General features: G+C 39.9%; 2 protein-coding genes across 7 annotated transcripts; both read right to left on the bottom strand.

Moving 5' to 3' along the window:
• Positions 1-80: 80 nt before the first annotated feature.
• LOC112558137 (lysophosphatidic acid phosphatase type 6-like) lies at positions 81-10620 on the bottom strand. The gene is made up of 11 exons (XM_025228374.1): positions 10068-10620; positions 8945-9082; positions 8604-8734; positions 8352-8440; positions 7540-7698; positions 6231-6301; positions 5634-5734; positions 5211-5300; positions 4532-4700; positions 2926-3061; positions 81-2213 (listed from the first exon to the last, which is right to left on the bottom strand). The coding sequence occupies exons 1-11, from the start codon at positions 10476-10478 to the stop codon at positions 2137-2139; spliced, it is 1572 nt and encodes a 523-aa protein (XP_025084159.1). The 5' UTR covers positions 10479-10620; the 3' UTR covers positions 81-2136.
• A 1049-nt stretch (positions 10621-11669) lies between these two features.
• LOC112558138 (lysophosphatidic acid phosphatase type 6-like) lies at positions 11670-18401 on the bottom strand. Of its 6 annotated transcripts, XM_025228375.1 has the most exons (11): positions 18259-18401; positions 17618-17927; positions 16777-16911; positions 16076-16206; positions 15802-15890; positions 14798-14956; positions 14566-14636; positions 13969-14069; positions 13646-13735; positions 12951-13119; positions 11670-12508 (listed from the first exon to the last, which is right to left on the bottom strand). In XM_025228375.1, the coding sequence occupies exons 2-11, from the start codon at positions 17870-17872 to the stop codon at positions 12197-12199; spliced, it is 1512 nt and encodes a 503-aa protein (XP_025084160.1). In that variant the 5' UTR covers positions 17873-17927; positions 18259-18401; the 3' UTR covers positions 11670-12196. The 6 variants fall into 6 exon arrangements, with proteins under 6 accessions (XP_025084160.1, XP_025084161.1, XP_025084164.1 ...); XM_025228376.1 differs by lacking the exon at positions 18259-18401 and having other exon boundaries at positions 14798-14953; positions 17618-18070; XM_025228379.1 differs by lacking the exon at positions 18259-18401 and having other exon boundaries at positions 16777-16949; positions 17618-17755.
• Positions 18402-18958: the final 557 nt, after the last annotated feature.

Here is an 18958-nt window from a genome sequence, read left to right as displayed (position 1 = left end):
TTTTGAAAAAGTACCATGGATGATAAACACACGAATCACGTCAGGTATACATGAGAAATTTCTGATAAGAAGGTAAATTATTTTATAAAGAAAATAATTTATTTTTATTGAAAACAAATGGCTGAGAAAATGATTCAATAAAAATCTGCTGAACAATTAAACCAGGGATACTGCTCATAAAATAAAGAACCCATCAAATTGTAAAATGCATTTCTGTTTTCATAAGATTCATATCATAGTCATGTGACAGTGAAACTGGACAAAAGTGTTTCACTCCACGCTCTTCTAATCTGGCCTTGTGATATTTAAAGAAAGAAAAAAAATTACTCAATTCTTTTGACACAAAATTCTACAGTTTGAAAGGTACCTTTTATCTCTTCACCAGAGGCCACACTCTTCCACAAGTCATTGCCCAGGCTCAAGCATTATGGCATGCCAAAAAGAGAATATTATGTTGCCATAGCACTACAAGACTAAGGCATTGGAACAAATCACATATGTAAGCATTATAAATGGTCCAATTTGTACTCGTGACACCTCATGTACGAGAGCTATTTCCTTTGTCAAATACCAACCATAATTTCCTTTAAAATGTGCCCGCTTTGCTTCAATTTTACCAAGCTAAACATTGACTGGACATATGACAAAAAATGTTAAAACCACATAGCCCTGCAACCAGCCTAAACATTGTTTATGTTTAAGTAAAGCAAAATGCAAGGGCAGAATTAGCCACAAAGTGAAAGGCGCATAGCATGTGACAACAATCATACCCATAAAATGTCCTAGAGATCTACCCAAAAAATGATCGTCATCTGCATTGTCTATGTTGATTTAGCACATATGTGATATATCAATAATCTACACCAAGAATGTATACTCTTGTTTTTTTAGTCTCAAAAATGATATGCATAACTGAAGCATTAATTTGTAAAATGTCTTAAATTAATAAGAATGGTATTCACAACAAGTACATAAAATGCTATTTAAGCATGACAGTAAAATATCTGTACATAGAGAAACATGTTGACAGTGGACAGACAAGGTATGCATTTAAATAAACGTTTTGCTCAGCAGTACCTTTACAAGGTGACAAATTTAATATCATCTAAAACACCTGGTACTCCTAAAATTTCTTTAAATTTTAATATATCTGTGATTAACAGTCATTTTTTTTTAATTTAATCTCTTTTCAATATCCTATAAGGCACAGGTGTATATCATGGACAATATTTGTAAAATAAATGACTATGTAAAAAATAAATGTGCAAAACACAGACTGTAAATGTAACTGTAAAAAGTACTAAAAATGATTTAGCTTCAGATCATTTTTGACAAAAAGGACTGATGTCTTATCAAAAAGAGTTGAATTCTTTGTCATTTGTTTATTCGCTTATAAACAATAGCAATGGTCAAGTACTAATGCCAGAATAATGGTAATAATAAGCAGAATAACTAAGTGGAAAGACAAAGTTCAGCAACAACTTGCATAAAAATACACATATGATATGATTGCTTTGTGACTACACTCCCAGAACAGTACATCCAGAATGAGTCTTAAATAGTAAAGAAAAGTACTTCTAAAAACAATGTCACTAGAGTGCACTGTCATATCAGTTTTAGAAGCACTTTTTTGTACTATTTAATATAGACATTCTCTTGGCTATAATTGGCATGACTGTACACTGTAGACATAGTTCAGTAATAACAGTGCAGGGGCTGGTTTTGACATTGGCCTTGTAACATTTATCTTTTGGCAAACCTGCTTGTAGCCCACAGGCACAAAAGCAGAAAATCAAGCCTATAAATAATAAACAGTTATATATAATAATTATATTATAATTATATATAATAATTAAAAGGTGAAAATTCTTTAAGTTCAATACACTGATACAGTGCAGACTGCAGAACATTTTGTCTCTCAACACAATGAATCTGAGATTACTGCACAGCACAGGATGGAATATCTGCAGGGTATGAGTGAGCTCATGTCTTGTCAACTTTAGGTGATATCTGGCAACTAATCAATTAATTTTTCTGGATATTCAGCAAGTACATGGATGAAGATATGGCAAGGAGATTCCTTCAAGTTCCACCACTTAGGAAATGAAAAGCAGAAGTTCTCCTCTAACACGACTTTCACATTCCAGCTGGTATCTCTGATAATTCCTTAATTTCTGGTGTCTCCACTTCTCCCTGATCATGCTGAAGAAGTGCTGAAATAGTTTAGGTACAATGAGAAAATGGCATGCCCAAATACTGAATCCTCTTGAAACAAGAGAGACACAAACATGTGAGCAAATAGGTTAAAAGTATGATGGCATCTTATTTATAACTGCATACGGAGGTGAGCTCCTTGCACCGTGTTGACAGAACTAGAAACAAAATGGCAGTTTAACATACAGTGCTCATACTATGCTCATATTATATTTGTTATGCTTATATTATGTTTGTATATGTGGTTGGGCTTGTGAGCACCAGACAAATTTCTGTCTTGGACTTCCTTGGACAAGGTTTGATTTGATTTAGATTTGTACACAAAAACTACAGCAACATCATGCAAGCCATTACAACAGCAAACCTAACAAAGCATGAAAAAAATGGGGAATTCAGGACTGAGAGGAAGAGTTATAAAAGATGTCCCTGAAAGAGAAAGGTGTCTTTTTAATAAATGAGTATACAATTACAAATAACAAACATCCTTTTGATGGTAACCCTAGATGAAACTTGATAGAAATTAATTATGCAGTAATACAACCCAAAGCATGTCTTGGATTACCCCATATGCACCACACTCTGTCTACACAGCTTCTTTGATCATAGGTTATGAATTAAAATAAATGTATAACTGCAAACATCTTCTGATAATACAATATTAGACATCAAATACAACTGCACACCACATGGACACATAATACTGTCACTTACATGCAGCAATCTGCTCCAGAATAGGGGAGCTACACAATTTCTTATACTCTGCCTTTTGTATTGTGTATGGCACCAAGCTCTGTTTGAAATCCTCAAATTTGCACAGAGGCTTATTACACCCTCGTATAGCTTTCTCCTGAAAATGACACATTGTATGTTATGTGCATGTACTGTATCACATCAGATACCATGTGTTGATAGCACTCTTTTAACAAAGCAACCAACCAAATGGCAACAGCAAAATTTGACAAAAACAGCGAAAAGGGGACAGAACTGGGGCTGTACAGATTTAATTATTACCAACTACAATCACTGAAATCTTGATATTTATTTGGTCCATCTGGTGCTCAGAACTAGGAAACGGGATGATGTTACTCCTCTCCTTTGTTTTCTGGACTGGCTACCCATAAGATCATAAGTTCAAACGGTCTGTGGTATTTTTTCATTTCTCTGCTGACCCCAGCCCTATTTCTCTGAACTTCTCTTCCCCTACATCCCAGCCAGAACACTGTGCTCTTCATCTGATGACATATCCTAACTATTCCTGTCACCAGAACAGAAAAATATTGTCACAGGAGTTTTGGTTACTCTGCAGCAAAACTCTCTCATTTCCAGATTCACCATTTACCCACTACTGAATCCTTTAAATGTGCACTGAAAACACACTTCCTTCAGCATTACTCTTAATACAGTCCACAGAATGCTAAGCCTTTTTCATCCCCCCTCCCCCAACAAATCCTTTTTCTGTTTATTGCTACTTCCCTACTTGTATTCTTCTGCAGAATCACAATGCTCTCTGTTCTTGTTCCTGTTACGTGGTTGCTCTTTGCATTTTCTATATTTGTCTTTTGTTTGTCATCACTACTGTTATTTATCCTCCCATTGTTTGTATGCTGTTTATCCTTCCGTCCTTCATATGCTACGTCTTGCTCTTGTCTCAAGCACTACAAGCATGCATGTTATGAGTGTGAGTAAGCGCTATATAAATCTTGCATTTATTATTATTACAAAACATATTAAGCAAAAATCCTGTTGATCAGATATATGGAATAAATCCTCATCTAAATAACAGCTTTAAGCTCTAGATCCAAGAACTGAATGACCATGCAATGAAAGTGTAATTTCTCAGCAATGGCAGATGTTAGCATTCTGATCAAATCATTGGCAATTACCTTTTTCCAGTTACCAAACTCATATAAATATGATTATTGAATTTAGTATAAAATAATTAGGACAATGTGCACTGTTACATTTGAAACAAGTCAGAAGCACATGGTTTGTGGCACCAGAAGTCCATGTCAAAAGAAAAAGAACACACAGACAGGATAGAAGCAAAGCCTAGTCACTAAGCTTAAATGCTATTGACCCTGCAAAGTGCAATGAGGTGTATGGCATGTCGCATCTCCAAAAATTCTTTAACATGCACCCTAATTATTCTCAGTTTACTACACACCCTACACCATGTTAATTATGTCTAAAGTGTGAAAAGACGCCTGTAAAATGTTTAAAAGAAATGGAATGAGGAACTCATTAATTTCTAACATTATGCCAAACACACAACACAAATATACAACTTGTTCACTGAACACACAAAGAAATATCTGACCTCTCCACAGTACAGCACCCTGACCCAGTGTTGCTTGTCGTCATCTTCATATAGTTCGAATCGTAGATCTGCAGCAAATGGAGGCCACTGCCAATTGAACAAGCCAGTGGACTCTAACAGTGCCACCATGGTGGAATCATGGGTGGAGTACAGATAGATTTTTGGTGTTCTGGAGACAGGAATGTCAACCATAAGTTAAAAAAAAACAAAAAACTTTTGGTATCATAAAACTGCTTTTTTTTACAGGCCAACTTTTGGAGTAACAACAACCTTAATTGTTGTTGAAAAAACAGTTTATGGAATTAAAGAAACTGCAAAATTAAAAGAAATACTCCAAAACTACAATACTAGGCTCATTTTTCCCACTAAAATATCCTGAATGTCCTCAAGTGGGTATAGCTTTTGTACATCTGACATATAATCAGTTGCTACCAGAGAGAAACTTCTCTACTACGCTTCTTCTTGCTGCACTCTTTCTCCCCAAAAACATAATTTGTTGATCATCACTTCACCTTACCTGCCAACTGTCCTATAAATAAGATGGCATTATGTTTTCCCTTGAAGTTGCCATAAACAGACATTCTTCTCAATAAAACATTGTGCTTCCCTTCTAAAGGCACTTTACTCATTGTTGCTCTTATTTTTGTCATCAAAATATAAAAATCAGCATCACACTCACTCTTGGCCCTGAATACACCTGCTCATGGCATCGAGTGCAGATTGTAGAGCTGGTCCCACAGCTAAGCGAGTAACGACTGGGCGTTCTGCCCTATACAGCACCAAAATGGCAGAATACCAGAACATTAAGTAAATTTTACTGCAGAAAAAATAAGTCTAAAAATTTTCAACTACCTGATGCTGGTAATAGTAATGTTGGGTGTCACGCATGCATCAGGTAAACATCATATTTATTAATATATCCATGTGTCTGCAGTGTGCACGCTTGCCTAGATGTGCATATGCCTACATAATGTGTGTGTTTATTGGATAGTGTGTGCATGAGGAAAAGAATGCTCTGATTCTGAATGTTTGTGTGATCAAGTGAATATCTGAGAATGTAAGTTAGCTCATTTACATAAAGCCAAATTAAATCATCACTTACTCGTGCTGTCCACACATGGCATAATACAGAATTTTTGTGGCATTCTTGTCAATCATGTTCATATATGGAACAATATTTTCTGGAATGGAATATCCATGTGTCTGTCAGAGGAAGATGTTAAACAGATTTGTCATAATGACAGCATGGACAAAACAATTTTCTATATCAGATTAGTACACAAGCACATATTGTAATGCAAATTTAATACAGACTTGCTCAAACTTGTATAACAATGTTTTTATCAGTACATACACCTAAATATTTCTAATGTGCAGATATGTACCCACCCATACACACAACACATATCTGTCTGTGTATTCTCTCTTGTGTCCTTTTACACTTGAGAGGAACAGCAAAGTCGAATAAGCTGCTATTGAGATCACTGATATAACTGACATCAGAAATATAGCACTAAAAAGACTGATTCTAAATCTGTTGTTCTGAAGAATGGTGTAAGAATCTGATGCGGTTATCCTTTACTTGTGTTTCTTAAGAACAGTGGCAGCTTTCTGAAAAATTGTTTTCAACGGTGTTTCTTATGGCATTTGGTCTTAAAATTTGCACAGCAACAAGTGGCTAAAACCCACAGGTACTTACTATCCTGGCCACAAAGTCATCCCTCAAAGACACAAAGTCCAGTTTATGTCCTGTAGCCTGTGAGTCATAGCCTTGTTAAGGAAAGAAAGAAAAGTCTGTGTTACAACTGAGAATTATTGCAGAGGGCAAGTCATTGTCAATATGTTAACATTTATCAATTAATCCTTTTAAACTTGAGATAAACAGAATGTGAAAACGTAAAAAACAGTGAATCTATGCACCAAAACTATAAAGGTGGACAGCTCTTAGCCTTCTGTACAGCTTTAAGATTTCCTACAGGATGTGAAAAAGGACTAGCATTAAGGAAACTGGTGTTACGAGTAATGTTTAAGAAAAGGGTGAGGGGTGCGTTTTCAGTGCACATTCAAAGATCCAACAGTGGCGGATATGGAAAGGGAGAGAGTTCCATTGTTTTGCGCCACAGTATTTAAAAATCCCGTGACTATGTATATATTGTTGTTCTGGTGACAGGAATAGTTAGGAGACAGTTGTCAGACGAGAAGTAGGGTTGTCTAGCTAGGACATAAGGAAAGAGAAGTTCAGAGAAATAGTCAGGGCAGGAGCCAGCAAACAAATTAAAACACAGCACAGACAGTTTGTACTGAATGCCAGAAGGGATGGGAAGCCAGTACAGAAAACAAAGAAGAGGATTGACATGCTTCCGTTTCCGAGCTCTAAGCACCCGACATGCAGCAGAGTTCTGTACTTTCTGCAGTTTGTGAAGAAGATATGCAGGACAGCCACCAAGCAAGGAGTTGCAGCAATCAAGCCGAGAAAGTACAAACACACAGACAAGAGTGTTAGTAGCATGCATAGAGAGAATGTGACGGACGGCGCCGATCTTATGTAGTTCATAATAGCAGGCCGACAGCTGTAATTTGCTTATCGAGAGTCATGTCTGCAGTGACAATAAATCCCTGACAGATAATGCAAAGCTGATGGTTTGGGGTTTTTTTTGCCCACCTTGATGTGATTTGGTGGAAAAATGAGTGAAAATGGATTTTTTTCTTCTGAAGCATAGTAGGGCTTTCGTTCAAATTCATGATCAAGTTTGTTACACTTGCTCAATCCTGTTACTCCCTGTTACACATTAACAGCACATTAACAGCACAACACTCACTGCCACAGTCCTAGCTTTTCCTCCCAACTATACCCAGCCCTGTGTTGATGCAAAAGCTTTCGTTGGTATATGACATCACCTCCTCAACCTCTGCTATGACAATAAGCTCAAACTCTGCTGCTCTCACACCCTTCACCATAGCTATGTCAACAGCAAATTCACTGAAATTTTCAATTTTACAATATTAACCAAGAATTTTCTCGATGAATTCTAGGTCTTCTTTGATTCCTGGGATCCTGTCGAAGTGGAATATTACAGCATGATTTGCCTTCTGTAAGACACTGCAAGCTCTTGTGTTTGGGTACAGGATTTCATCTATGGAGGATAACACTCTGATTTGGACAGGACCTGTTGAGCAAGACAAACATCATTAGAGCAAAATCTATTTTTAACCATCTTCAGTACAGAGCTGTGACATTATAGTGCTTGGCTTCTATAAAGTAACATGATCTATCAGAGCAAGACTTCTGGAATATGCATAGACCACTCTTAGATAAAAATGGTTTTCAACATTAAGTTGCTGAATGTGGCATTAAGTTCTACAATTTGGGCTGTAAGGTAAGGCCTACTATCATCACTACAACAGCCATTGTCAACTAGGTATTGTGTTTGTGGGGTGGGGTGGATGGGAAAGGGCCAATGTCAAGATGTTCACATGGAAAGATTTTCAATAAGAAAAGCAATCATTAATCAACAAAGCAAGAATAAGCTGCCTCATTTTCTGAATCTTTTAGAGTCTTGAATCTTGAAGTCTTGGCTTAAACCATTCTTCACCCCCATCCACCTCAATCCCCTAACTGCTATTATTTTCTCACAATGAGACTATCCTGTATTGTTCTTTTAAAGGCTCTTTATGATAAAGAAATTGCAGTTTTAGAAGAAATTATTCTCATGTTGTTTTTATTATCACAGTTTTATTTGTACACACCCCTTTGAAGTGGGAATGATCATACTGAATAACATTCTCCTTCTTTCTCTCTCTTGCAAAAGGGAGTACCAACCACTTTTGTTCAGACTCTGTTTGCCAAACATCCCTGCCAGTACACAGCGAGCAGAGACAACTGTCCTGTTAATGTTTGTAGACTGCACACTGAAAAATATCAATAAGAATAAAAAAAAAAAGTTTTGGTCAATAACAATTAAAAAGGTGGAATCCAGTTTTTAGAATCATATGTTAGGTAAAAATTTGAAGATATGTGGAATGGATCTGTGGGTGTGGTTTTTTACAATAAGGCAAAAAAATGTATACATACTAAATATCTTTGCCATTGTACTCTTTCGGCAGAAATTTCAGCTGGTCCCCATAAAAAGTCCGCAAACTTTTACCAAAACTGTACATCATCTCCTGTCCATAAGCAGTCAGATTTCCAGCATAGCCTCCCCCCTGAAAAAAAAAACATAAATCTTCCAATTTAAATGCAGATCTTAATTTTTTTAAACAAAGATATTAATAAAAGAGCTACATAAAATGTCAAGTCATCACTACATCAAATAAACAGTAATTATCTTATTATACTAATTAAAAGGAGGAGTCTTTTTTAATTAATCTTTTATGTGTAATAATTTATTTTGTATTCTTATACCAAGTGTTCACCTTTAGTTGAAGTTTTTGATAATGTTCTTCCATAGAGGAGTGCCCTTGGCTAGGAACCATGTCAGGTAGAATAACAACTTCATATTTAAACACAGTGTGTGGCACATCCTTCAGTACTGTGCCTTGTAGATAGCTCACCTGTTGAATCAAAAAAGATGTTGGATGAAGTGTCTACAAACATGTCATGTCTATGTTAACATATCCTTTTAGGGTTGATAGGATATGAAGGGAAAGATGCTTTATAGTAAGTGTGCTTGACTTCACAAGAGGAAGGTGTTGGTTCTAAGCTCAAGCCTATGACTGAAAGACTCAAATACAGCTGATAGTTGTCAGTTCAAGGCTCTGGTCTGTAACTGAAAGATTTTTACACAAAGAAAGTTGGTTCTATGATTGGGCCTCTGAAAGACTCACCCCACCACACACACACAGCAGAAATATAACAAAGGAACTTATAAAGCCACAGAAGAACATTGGGCCTGTGACTGAAAGACTTGCACACCCAGCAGACAGCTGTTTGTTCAAAGCTTGGGACTGTGACCAAAAGATTCACAAACACAGCAGCAATGTACTTGATTGACAAAGGAAGGCATCAAGCTACAAATGGAGAGAACTGGTCTCTGACTTCCATAAACCACGCCCTATACAGTGTGAATCAATTAATTAGAGTCCACTGTACCATTGGCCACTAAGCTACAGAATTAACTCTTACCAAAAGACTTGTAACCCAAGATGCATAACACACATTCTAATACGATATGTAGGACATTTATGGCCATGAAATGCACTTGATATATAACTTCATTACTTTGCCAGTCATATGTGTGTATCGTGTAAGTGCAAAAGTGTGTGTGGGATTTTATTCACTAGTGTAATAATATAAAAAAAGAGTCTCTTAATTATTTGTGTACCTTAAACAGTATACCTGAATAGCATGCTTCTGCTGGATGTCAAATAAATTTACAAACTACTATAATTTTCTGTCACATAGCAGATGGGATAAATGAGTAATTCTTATTTGGGTGGAATTTGCCTAATTTTGTATTATAATAATGATAAATGCGTAACTTTTATGTATAAAGTTGACGCACAATGAAATGTAAGTTTTTAAGACAATGCAACTTACCTCTTCTATGCCTGGGGTTAAATGGAGAGGAGTTCTCGCGCCGTGGCGAAAGAAAACTTGAACTTGTTTCAGTTTTAGTTGTGGTATCTGAATGGCTGAGTCAGCTGTGGGTGTCAGCTTGTCTGACTCCATAGGACTAACAGTGGCCGAGTCAAGGTCCGCTTTAGCGCTTACTTTCGCAAGGCACACTCCGCAAATCGCTCCCCCGATAAAGCCAGTAAAACGAATCGTACGAATCATCTTCAGCTCCGACTGCAAATGCCTGTATACAAAGGTGTGAAGGCGAGGAGACTTGTGGTGTGTGTGTCTAGTGTGCGGACACCTTGCGCTGACACTCGCCACATTCCGCCATGAGAGTAGCGTCCCTTGTGTCCGCGTCCTCGCCAGCCGCAGCCTGTGGTCAGCAATCATCTAGCAATGCTTGTGTACAGACAAGGACAGGGGACAGTCGCCTTCAAAAACATACTGAGGAAGCACGAATGTGAACGTCGCTCTTGTCAGCATGAAGCTTGTTTCACCATCCTCTCCCCCTCCCACAGCCTCATCATTGTTTTGTGACGTCAGTCCGTGATAAGACAATCAACATATACATGTATAGCAAACAGCTAGAATGATAATCTTTGCCTGTGATAGCATAAGCTGCACAAAAAGTGTATTATTTTCATTGCAGACTAAATTGAGATCTCGCCGACAAAAGCACACAGAAACAGAGGAAAGGCTCGTACTGCATATGTCGCGAGGCAAGCATTGGTCAAACGGAATGATTAACATATATATATAACCCGTGGGTACTTTCACGGAGTTACATGTATACAAATCTCCATGGGTATAGTTTGATCTCTGTTCAGTGTGTGTAGAAGAAGGTTGCTCAGCCTATATCCTCCCTAGCTTTTTAGCCTTTAATTAGAGCATGGATCGTGTATATACGTCGTCCACAGGGCATGTTGTAAAAATAGCATCAATTAAGTCACGATGGAACTTTAATTGTTACTCAGTTCGTATCAACCAGTTAAGTAGCTGTCCGTATTACTCAGTACCCATGAAGTCGCTCTCAGTGTCAAAAAAGTTGGTGACCCCTGCTTTAGAGGAACGTTGACAACTTAACAGCTGTACGTGTTTGTCTGCCTCAGTGAAATGCACACTAATGTGTTGACTGCTGTTGTCGGTGCAGAATGTTGAACATGCAATAATCTAGCTCAAACAACTGTCGGTAAATCGCGCACTTACCAGCGTATGTCGGAATAAATATGGGCCTCTGTTGGTATATATTATACGCACAGGAGCTTGGAGAGTAATTGGTGGCATATTCAAGGATGTACAAAAGAGATAGTTTTTAATTGTGTCTTTGCTAATGTGTAATCATGTTTTCCGCGATTTCATAGGCGACACCACATTATATGATGTCACTGACTGACTGTGGATCCTAGAAATAAGGATGCCGTGCTGACAGTAATGAATCAGGTGACATGGTGAGAATAATGATAGTACTGTAATGAACTGGATCATGTTCATTACAGTGGCAATATTAAAATGCTGTAATGAATCAGATCACTAAGCCATATAATGAACATCCTGACAGTCAACAAAGCTTAATAAAAAGACTTTTTTGCTCAGAGGTCAGGTGTATTGCTATGATGATGAGAGGGGTGATGCTACATAAACCTGCAACAAATCTTCCGCATCTGCTGACATTTTACAAACCTTGGCGGCAAAAGAGAGAGAGATAGCAAGTGAAAGGAACCAATATCAGTCTCACAAAGAAAAGTTATTTATAACTACATACCAGTTTAACACGGCCTCACACTAGTAAACACTCCTTCATTAAGCAGTGAGGTGTGGTCTTCCTTTTTCCCGGTATACAACATCCACACAGTGGATTATTCCCTCCTCCCACCCCGCAAACAAAAAATAGTTTATTTATAAATATTTAGACCTGTAAAACTACAGAGTTTCTGTGCTTTTGATCAGGTTCGGCTATTACACGTTTTCTTCTGTGGCGTCGGCTCACGTCTTTGCCTAGACTCCAGATTAATGTTGTCTTCCATCTCGGCCATGCGATCTGCAGTACTCGACCCATGCTGGGTTTTTTTCTGACTGAGTGTTGCCTGTCTTCTGAGACCCTACGTCTGCTACTCGTCTTCATCATCTTCATCATCCTCTTCATCGACTGTAGCCTCTGTATCATCTGAAGGTTCGCCAGTATCATCAGAGGGTTCAATTATAGCCTCTGAAGGTTCGAGTTCACCATCAGTAGGTTCTATACCCTCTGAAGAGTCCTGAACCTCGATGGGTTTTAACTCGTTGTAAGCATTTAACATCTGGTCCAGTGTCATTTTAGACAGACTTTCAAATTCAGAGTCATCCAACAAGTACGGTTTCAAGGCTTTCTCAAAATCCTCAAACGGCATGATTGGAGTGGAAGAATCCCGCATGTTCATCTCCTGGAAATTGACGGTATACGTGCGAGTTAGTTAAACTAGCTACAACAGGGAACAGATCTTGTAGTTAAGAACAGCGTGCTGTAACTCGGTCAGTTATTGCCGTACCTTATACATTAAGAACATGATTTTGCACGTGGGACACATGAATAAGTCATAATAGCCAACTCTCACATTTCCTAAAAGCTCTAAGATCATGCTCCTTAGGAGTGTGAGTATGCGCTTTACAAATTTGGCAATTATTATTATTGTTCCCCATCACATACACATCTTAACCGCCTCTGAGGAAGCACTCACTATAAAAATACACAACACAGATTTTTCTGTTAGAGCTGAGAAAATTCTCTTTTTAAAATTATATTTTGACTTCTACCACATGTAGAAGTGTACGTGTCTTGCAGCCATCATATCGGGACATAACACTGTGTGTGTGTGTTTGTCTCACCTGAGAGCAGTACAGGACGCGCACCCAGTGTCTGTCATCACCACTTTTATACAGCTCCAGCCTCAGGTCGGCAACAAAGGGAGGCCATCTCCAATTAAATATTCCCAGAGCCTCCAGAAGAGCGACCATGGTGGTATCGTGCGTGCTCCACAGGTACATCTTGACCGCCCTGCCCACCAACAGGTGCAAACCGGCCAAAGGTCATGCAGCAGTTGTGGTCATTCTTGTGTCAGTGCAACAACAGGTGTTAATGTTCGTCGCTTCCCAGTTCAGTCAAGGTCACATTGAGGGTTTTCCTAACCGGACTCATCCAGGGTTTGTACTTATGAAGTGAAGTCGTTTCCCTAGGGCAACAGAAGGAACTCGAGGACAAGCGTCTTGCTTCCGTAGTAAGAACGCGGTATGCAAACCCAGCAGTTGTTGCTTTACCCCTACAGCAAAGGTGCCCTGGAATAAAGAAACATGAAGTAGTATCCAGATGAAGGAGGAGGGGTTCTGGATACCACTTTCTAACTTCAGAAACAAGACGCTTTTCTTTGAGTTTTCCATTTTACCCTAGACAACCACTTGGCTCTTGTTTCACAACTACGGTCTCTGTCGAGTAAACAGTGACCAAACATGTTGACATACTCAAGAGTACGTGCGGACAAGAAGGCCCTTTACCACAGCCTTTGTGCGGCGCTGTGTCCACTCACTTCTCTCCATAGATCAAGCTTCCCATGGCGTCCACTACCCGATTCAAGGCGCGTCCGATCACAAGGCATGTCAAGGCTGGCCTCTGTTCTCTGAAACGTTTCTCAGAATTCAGTTTTGTTTTAGCATATAACTCCTTCTCTCTCACACACAAACACACACACAGAGCGGGGTAGCAACCACGAGATAAGTATAAGTACGGAACGTGTAGACAAGCAAGCGCATAGATAACGGGATACAATAAGTGTCAAGAATGACAAAGTAAAAGAGAAGGAATAAAAACTTTAAGCTCCTTTGAGGTCAGGAGGCACTTCTGCTTACTCACTCAATCATTCCACAAGTGGCATAGTATATTGTTTTGATGGCGTTGTTCTCAATCATGTCCACGTAAGGAAGCAGTTTAGTGGGCATGTTATAGCCATGCGTCTCGGAGAAACAAAATAGCCAGAAATAAAGTTATCCTGTGTTTCGATCTCTGTCATCCTTCAAGTCATGTACCATCAACATTCATACATCATTCAGTCATGTATCAGTCATTCATCAATTGTCACGTATCACTCATATATCAATACTCACATATCACTCGTATATAAATTGTCACGTATTACGTATCATCAACGCTCATAAAACCCTCAATCACGTAGACATTGTCTATCACTAACATTGGTATATCAAGTTTGTTGTCTCTCACTGATGTCGTAGTAATCGCTGTAGATATCAGCTGGTTTATGACTTATCGACGAAAGTAACAGACTCAGTCGACAATTTTTCCGTCAATACTTTCGTCTTTTCCTATTTGTATTACTCTCAGTCTCTTTCTATCACTAACCTCTTCTACCTCCTACTTTTTTCACTGCTTCTTTTCTAGCTTCTGACTCTCTCGCGCGTGCCCCTCCTCCCACCCCCACACACTGTTACTTACTATTCTTGACGTTAAATCATCCCGCAAGTGATCGAAGTTTATCTTCACTCCGGTTGCCTCAGAGTTAATACCTGTAAAAAATGCCTCCATAAGAACATACAGTCAATCAGTCATTGTGCTTACAAATTTATGCACAAGAACATCACATGACATGATGAAGAATAATAGCGGCATTCATGAAAGTTTTGTGTGTTTTTTAATAGAAATGCTATAACATGAAAGAAATGCTCACCTAGTGCTTTTTCAATGATCAATCTGTCCTCCATTAGCCCGATGTTGTCCATGTCGCTGGTGGCGAACTTTATCGTCTCTGCCAGCACATTGCACGACATGTCGTTGGGCAGCAAAAAATCATCCTTCAACTCGCACACTGTGATCTCCACGCCACCTGCTGAAGGCATAAAGAGGGAGAATTTCAACAAACTCGGGCTTCTGTCTTCTGAACGATAGCGCCCTGTAGCTAGTGAGCGAAGTCAGGCACAAACAGAAACTACAGATCTCCTAGTGGAGGCCGCTGCAGCAAACGCCACAGATTTTCTTTCGCCCTTCTCCATAACCGACTTCTTTCATTTTCTACGATTACCTCCAACGCAAAGTTGGCGCGTCTGTTGGATGATGGGTAGGTACTATGTCCTGGTAACGTTGTTTAGTGTAAGATAGTATTAGGAATAGTTTGTGAAGTCCTTAGTATTTTATTTCATGAGCATACAAACAATGGTAAGTGAGGTGTTAAAAACCATACGTATCTTCGGGATAATGCGCGAGGGCGTGTGTATGTGTGTGAGGACGGTGCCCATCTCTTCTTCCTCTCTTCTTTATCTTCCTCATCTCTCTATCGAGAGTTACCCACTCTACAACATGGTCAGCTATGAGAAGTGCGCTGCGTCACACGGGCGGGGGGGGGGGATTTGTTTTTTACGCCGAGCCAGCAACCGAGGCTATATCACGGCAAGGCAGCCAGCCCTGTAAACAGATGCCACGTGCAGAGAAAAACAGCGTGCCCGAGACGAGAAATGAACTCCTGGCAGCCAACCTTCACTGTATTGGTGACAGGCGCTAACCGTTGCGGCACCGGACCGCTCTCTGCGTCACACGGGTATCGAACCGGGTGGACTCTCGGTTTAGTGCCTTTACTCACTCCACTAAGCTGTTCGCTAATTATTACCTTCACCAATATTTTCAGAGAAGGACAACAACAAAGTGGACTGCATGTGACGAGTGATGCTCAGCACTTACCCGTCTCGTTAAGTCTTTCTTTGCCGAACATTCCTGCTAGGACACAGCGAGCGGACACTATTGTTCTGTTGATGTTTGTCGACTGCACGCTGAAACAGTAACACCATCCATGCTGGCAGGTCACCCCTGCTCATAGAATGCAGGTAGCACTACATGCAGGTAGCACTCAATCACGACTTTAGCGAGCATCCATGAAAAGAGAGCAGCTACAGAAGAGTAACAAGGCTATAAACAGCACAGAAGAAAGTGAAACTCTTTGAGGATGCTAACTCACGAAATATCTTGAGCACTGTAGTCTTCCGACAGGAATCGGTGACGAAAGATGTACATGTCACGAAGGCTGCGGCCCAGTATGTACGCCTGATCCTGGCCTAGCACCGTCAGGTTACCCGCATATCCCCCTCCCTGCAAAGACAGACATTTGTGTGTGTGGTAGGATGGTGTTTCAGCTCGACAGTTGTTTGTTTTTTTGTTTTTTTTTTGTTTGTTTTTTTTGTTTGTTTTTGTTTTTGTTTTTTTTTTTTTTTTGTTCTCTGTGAAAAGTAAAGATTGCGGTAGAAACACGACAAATGATGACCAGACGGGTGTCGGACGGTTGACAGGCAATGCAGCACATACAAGCGTTGAGCTGTTGAAGGAACAAATAGACAGTAAACATGCATCACAATAGAGCCCAGAGTTACATGTGGCATTAACCCCCTCACAATTTCCCGTTCGTTTTTGTACTGTGTACTCGCACTTGCTAAACGTTAGAAAGGCTTCAAACGACGCCGCGTAATGTGAACTGCGTTTGCCATCTCTCCCTCAGTCCCCTGTCCCTCCTACTCACAAAATGCTCCCCCACCCCATCTCAAGCAGATCTTCACATCTGACTCTGTGTGTGTTTGTTTGTGTATGAATCTGAGCATGCATTAATAAGAGACTATGTGTCCGCTCCTCTATGCAAAAGAGTTCGTTAAATAATGACTGCAATACCTTGAGCTGTAACAGTTTGTAAGACTCCTCCTTTTCAGAGAGAGTTCTGGGTGTCCTGTCCGGCAGCATGACGATCCGGTGGCGGAACATGGTGTGAGGTGCATCTTTCAGCACCTTATCTTCAGGATAACTCACCTGCCACAAGGGGTTCGCCTCGTGTCGTCAACAGTGCACTAGGACATATTATACACAGCTGTGTATTGTGAACAGCTGTGCGTTTTGACACGATGTGAAATGTATCGCAGTGAAGGTTACTTTGTCAATTATCTGCCATGGGTAATGTATCATACAAAATGTATTTAATGCTTAGCCTTGTACTGTACGTGTCTCGATCGTGTATAACTACTGTACTACAGCTTCTACTATTTCTACTGTACATCTCTTACCGTGTATGATGGAAAGACCAAGTCAGAAAAAGAACAATTCGTAAGTGATTTCTTTTGTCATCGCCCTCGACTATCCGAGGGTGAATCTTGCGGAGACGATGATATGATAGTGATGATGACACCGGCTAAATATCATATTTACAAAAGTACCAATGCTAAGTTGTAATATATAATATATACAATTGTTATTTTGTTGTGATGAAGCATGAACTGAACACTGCGTTCTGTGTGTGTGCGTGTGCGCGCGCGTGTACATGCGTGTTCTTGCAATCTGCATGAAAGCCTTGAGGCGACATTTGACTAAACTGTGAAGATTATTTTATGCACTTAATTGTGGTTGGGTTTTTTTTTTTTACCCCCGATAAGACAAGACTCGACACGGCACAGAACCGTTGAGCAGCATTCGCTGGCATGTTATAAGGCTAAAAACACTTAAAGCACAGTAGTAAAGTTACCTCGTCCAGCCCAGGAGACAGGTGCAGTGGTAGTCTAGCACCATGTCGAAAGAATACATGGACCTGTTGCAGTGTCAGTGGAATGTCTCCGTTTCGTATGACGATGGCGACGGAACGATCTGGCTTCTTTTCAGGAACTATCGCGGGCGGACACAGAGCATTCTCGGGTCTTCTGGTTTGATGGTGCACCACGAAGGCGCCTCCCAAGAGTAAACTTAAATTTCTGCATATTTGAAGGGTCCTTTTTAAGTTCATGCTCTTGAGAAGCCCATATGCCAGATATGTTCTTCAAGCTCTGTTTCTCTGACCTCTGTGAGCAAACGGAAGGTGGCAATGGTTCACGTGACTATGACGACAAAGTTGAAGTCTGACGTGATTTTTGTCCTTTTTTTTTCACTCCTGTTCTAGAGAGTTCTGATGTCTGCACTGGACGTGAACGTCGTTTCCAGCCTCGCCAACCCTAGGCCTCTCCTACTAGTCATCATCAAGAATTGATAACTGCTGACTAGACGACTGTACCCAGGACGTGTTCCATCATAGAACGCAGGTACTGGGTACGTGCGTGTACTGCACTAAGGAATACCTTCATCTTTGCCGTCACAGAACTACATCCGTAATTATTTTGTATGCCAGATACTAACCTGGATGTCCTGTATGCACAGGTCGGCGCCAAGATTTATTGTTTTCCCGTGTACGAAGACTAAACTACCAAGACTGGGAAAAGGGTACTGTGAGAGATGTAAGCTGTATATATCGCTTAGTGGCTGTAGCTTCATCCAAGGACATTAATTAAATCAGATGAACCATAGCTCGAGTGGCAGAAGACAGAGAATTATAGGGTATACGTTTAGGAGGAATTCCTTTGTTTTAATGCATTCATTTTCAACTCCATCAGATAAGTTTTGCTTACGAAATATTTTTAAGATAAGGTAAGACTTTATTTGTCCCAGAGGGCAACTCACATAGTTTGTACACTATCGAAGTGCCTATAATCTTCGCTTGGTGACGAGCGATAAATCGAGCATACGACGTAGATATGTCAGCAACTTCATTCATGTAAATGTCGTTTTCTTCCAAAAATGTCCACTCTGTACCTCTGTGAAGACAAAATTTCTGTGAAGACCTTACAAAAGCAGAAGAGCAAAATAGCATTACAAAATAAAGACAGGAGTCAAAATTCTTTGTTACCTCCTCCCCCCCCCTCTCTCTCTCTCACACACTCAGTCGAGTATGAACCAGGGGGAAGAGGGGGACAAGTGGGGAGCTGAAGGGACAAGAATGTGAACGTCATTCACTGTTAGCATGGAGTCCCCACCCCCGCACATTTCCTCTAACCTAGCA

The sequence above is a fragment of the Pomacea canaliculata genome, linkage group LG2, assembly GCF_003073045.1.
Source record: "Pomacea canaliculata isolate SZHN2017 linkage group LG2, ASM307304v1, whole genome shotgun sequence".
Lineage (NCBI taxonomy): Eukaryota > Metazoa > Mollusca > Gastropoda > Architaenioglossa > Ampullariidae > Pomacea > Pomacea canaliculata.
Note: the sequence above shows the minus strand (reverse complement) of the source record. Positions and strands in the feature narration are given on the sequence as shown.

What these genes read in the sequence shown, in the direction of transcription:
- LOC112558137 (XM_025228374.1), bottom strand. Translation starts at nt 10,478, where the DNA reads ATGATTGCTGACCACAGGCTGCGGCTGGCGAGGACGCGGACACAAGGG. An exon ending in AGGTGTATTCAGGGCCAAGA is followed by an intron (nt 4,701 to 5,210) that starts GTGAGTGTGATG and finishes TCCTGTCTCCAG; the next exon opens with AACACCAAAAATCTATCTGT. An exon ending in GGGTGCTGTACTGTGGAGAG is followed by an intron (nt 3,062 to 4,531) that starts GTCAGATATTTC and finishes TGTCATTTTCAG; the next exon opens with GAGAAAGCTATACGAGGGTG.
- LOC112558138 (XM_025228375.1), bottom strand. Translation starts at nt 17,872, where the DNA reads ATGAACTTAAAAAGGACCCTTCAAATATGCAGAAATTTAAGTTTACTC. An exon ending in GATCATTGAAAAAGCACTAG is followed by an intron (nt 14,637 to 14,797) that starts GTGAGCATTTCT and finishes CATTTTTTACAG; the next exon opens with GTATTAACTCTGAGGCAACC. An exon ending in AGCTTGATCTATGGAGAGAA is followed by an intron (nt 13,120 to 13,645) that starts GTGAGTGGACAC and finishes GTTGGTGGGCAG; the next exon opens with GGCGGTCAAGATGTACCTGT.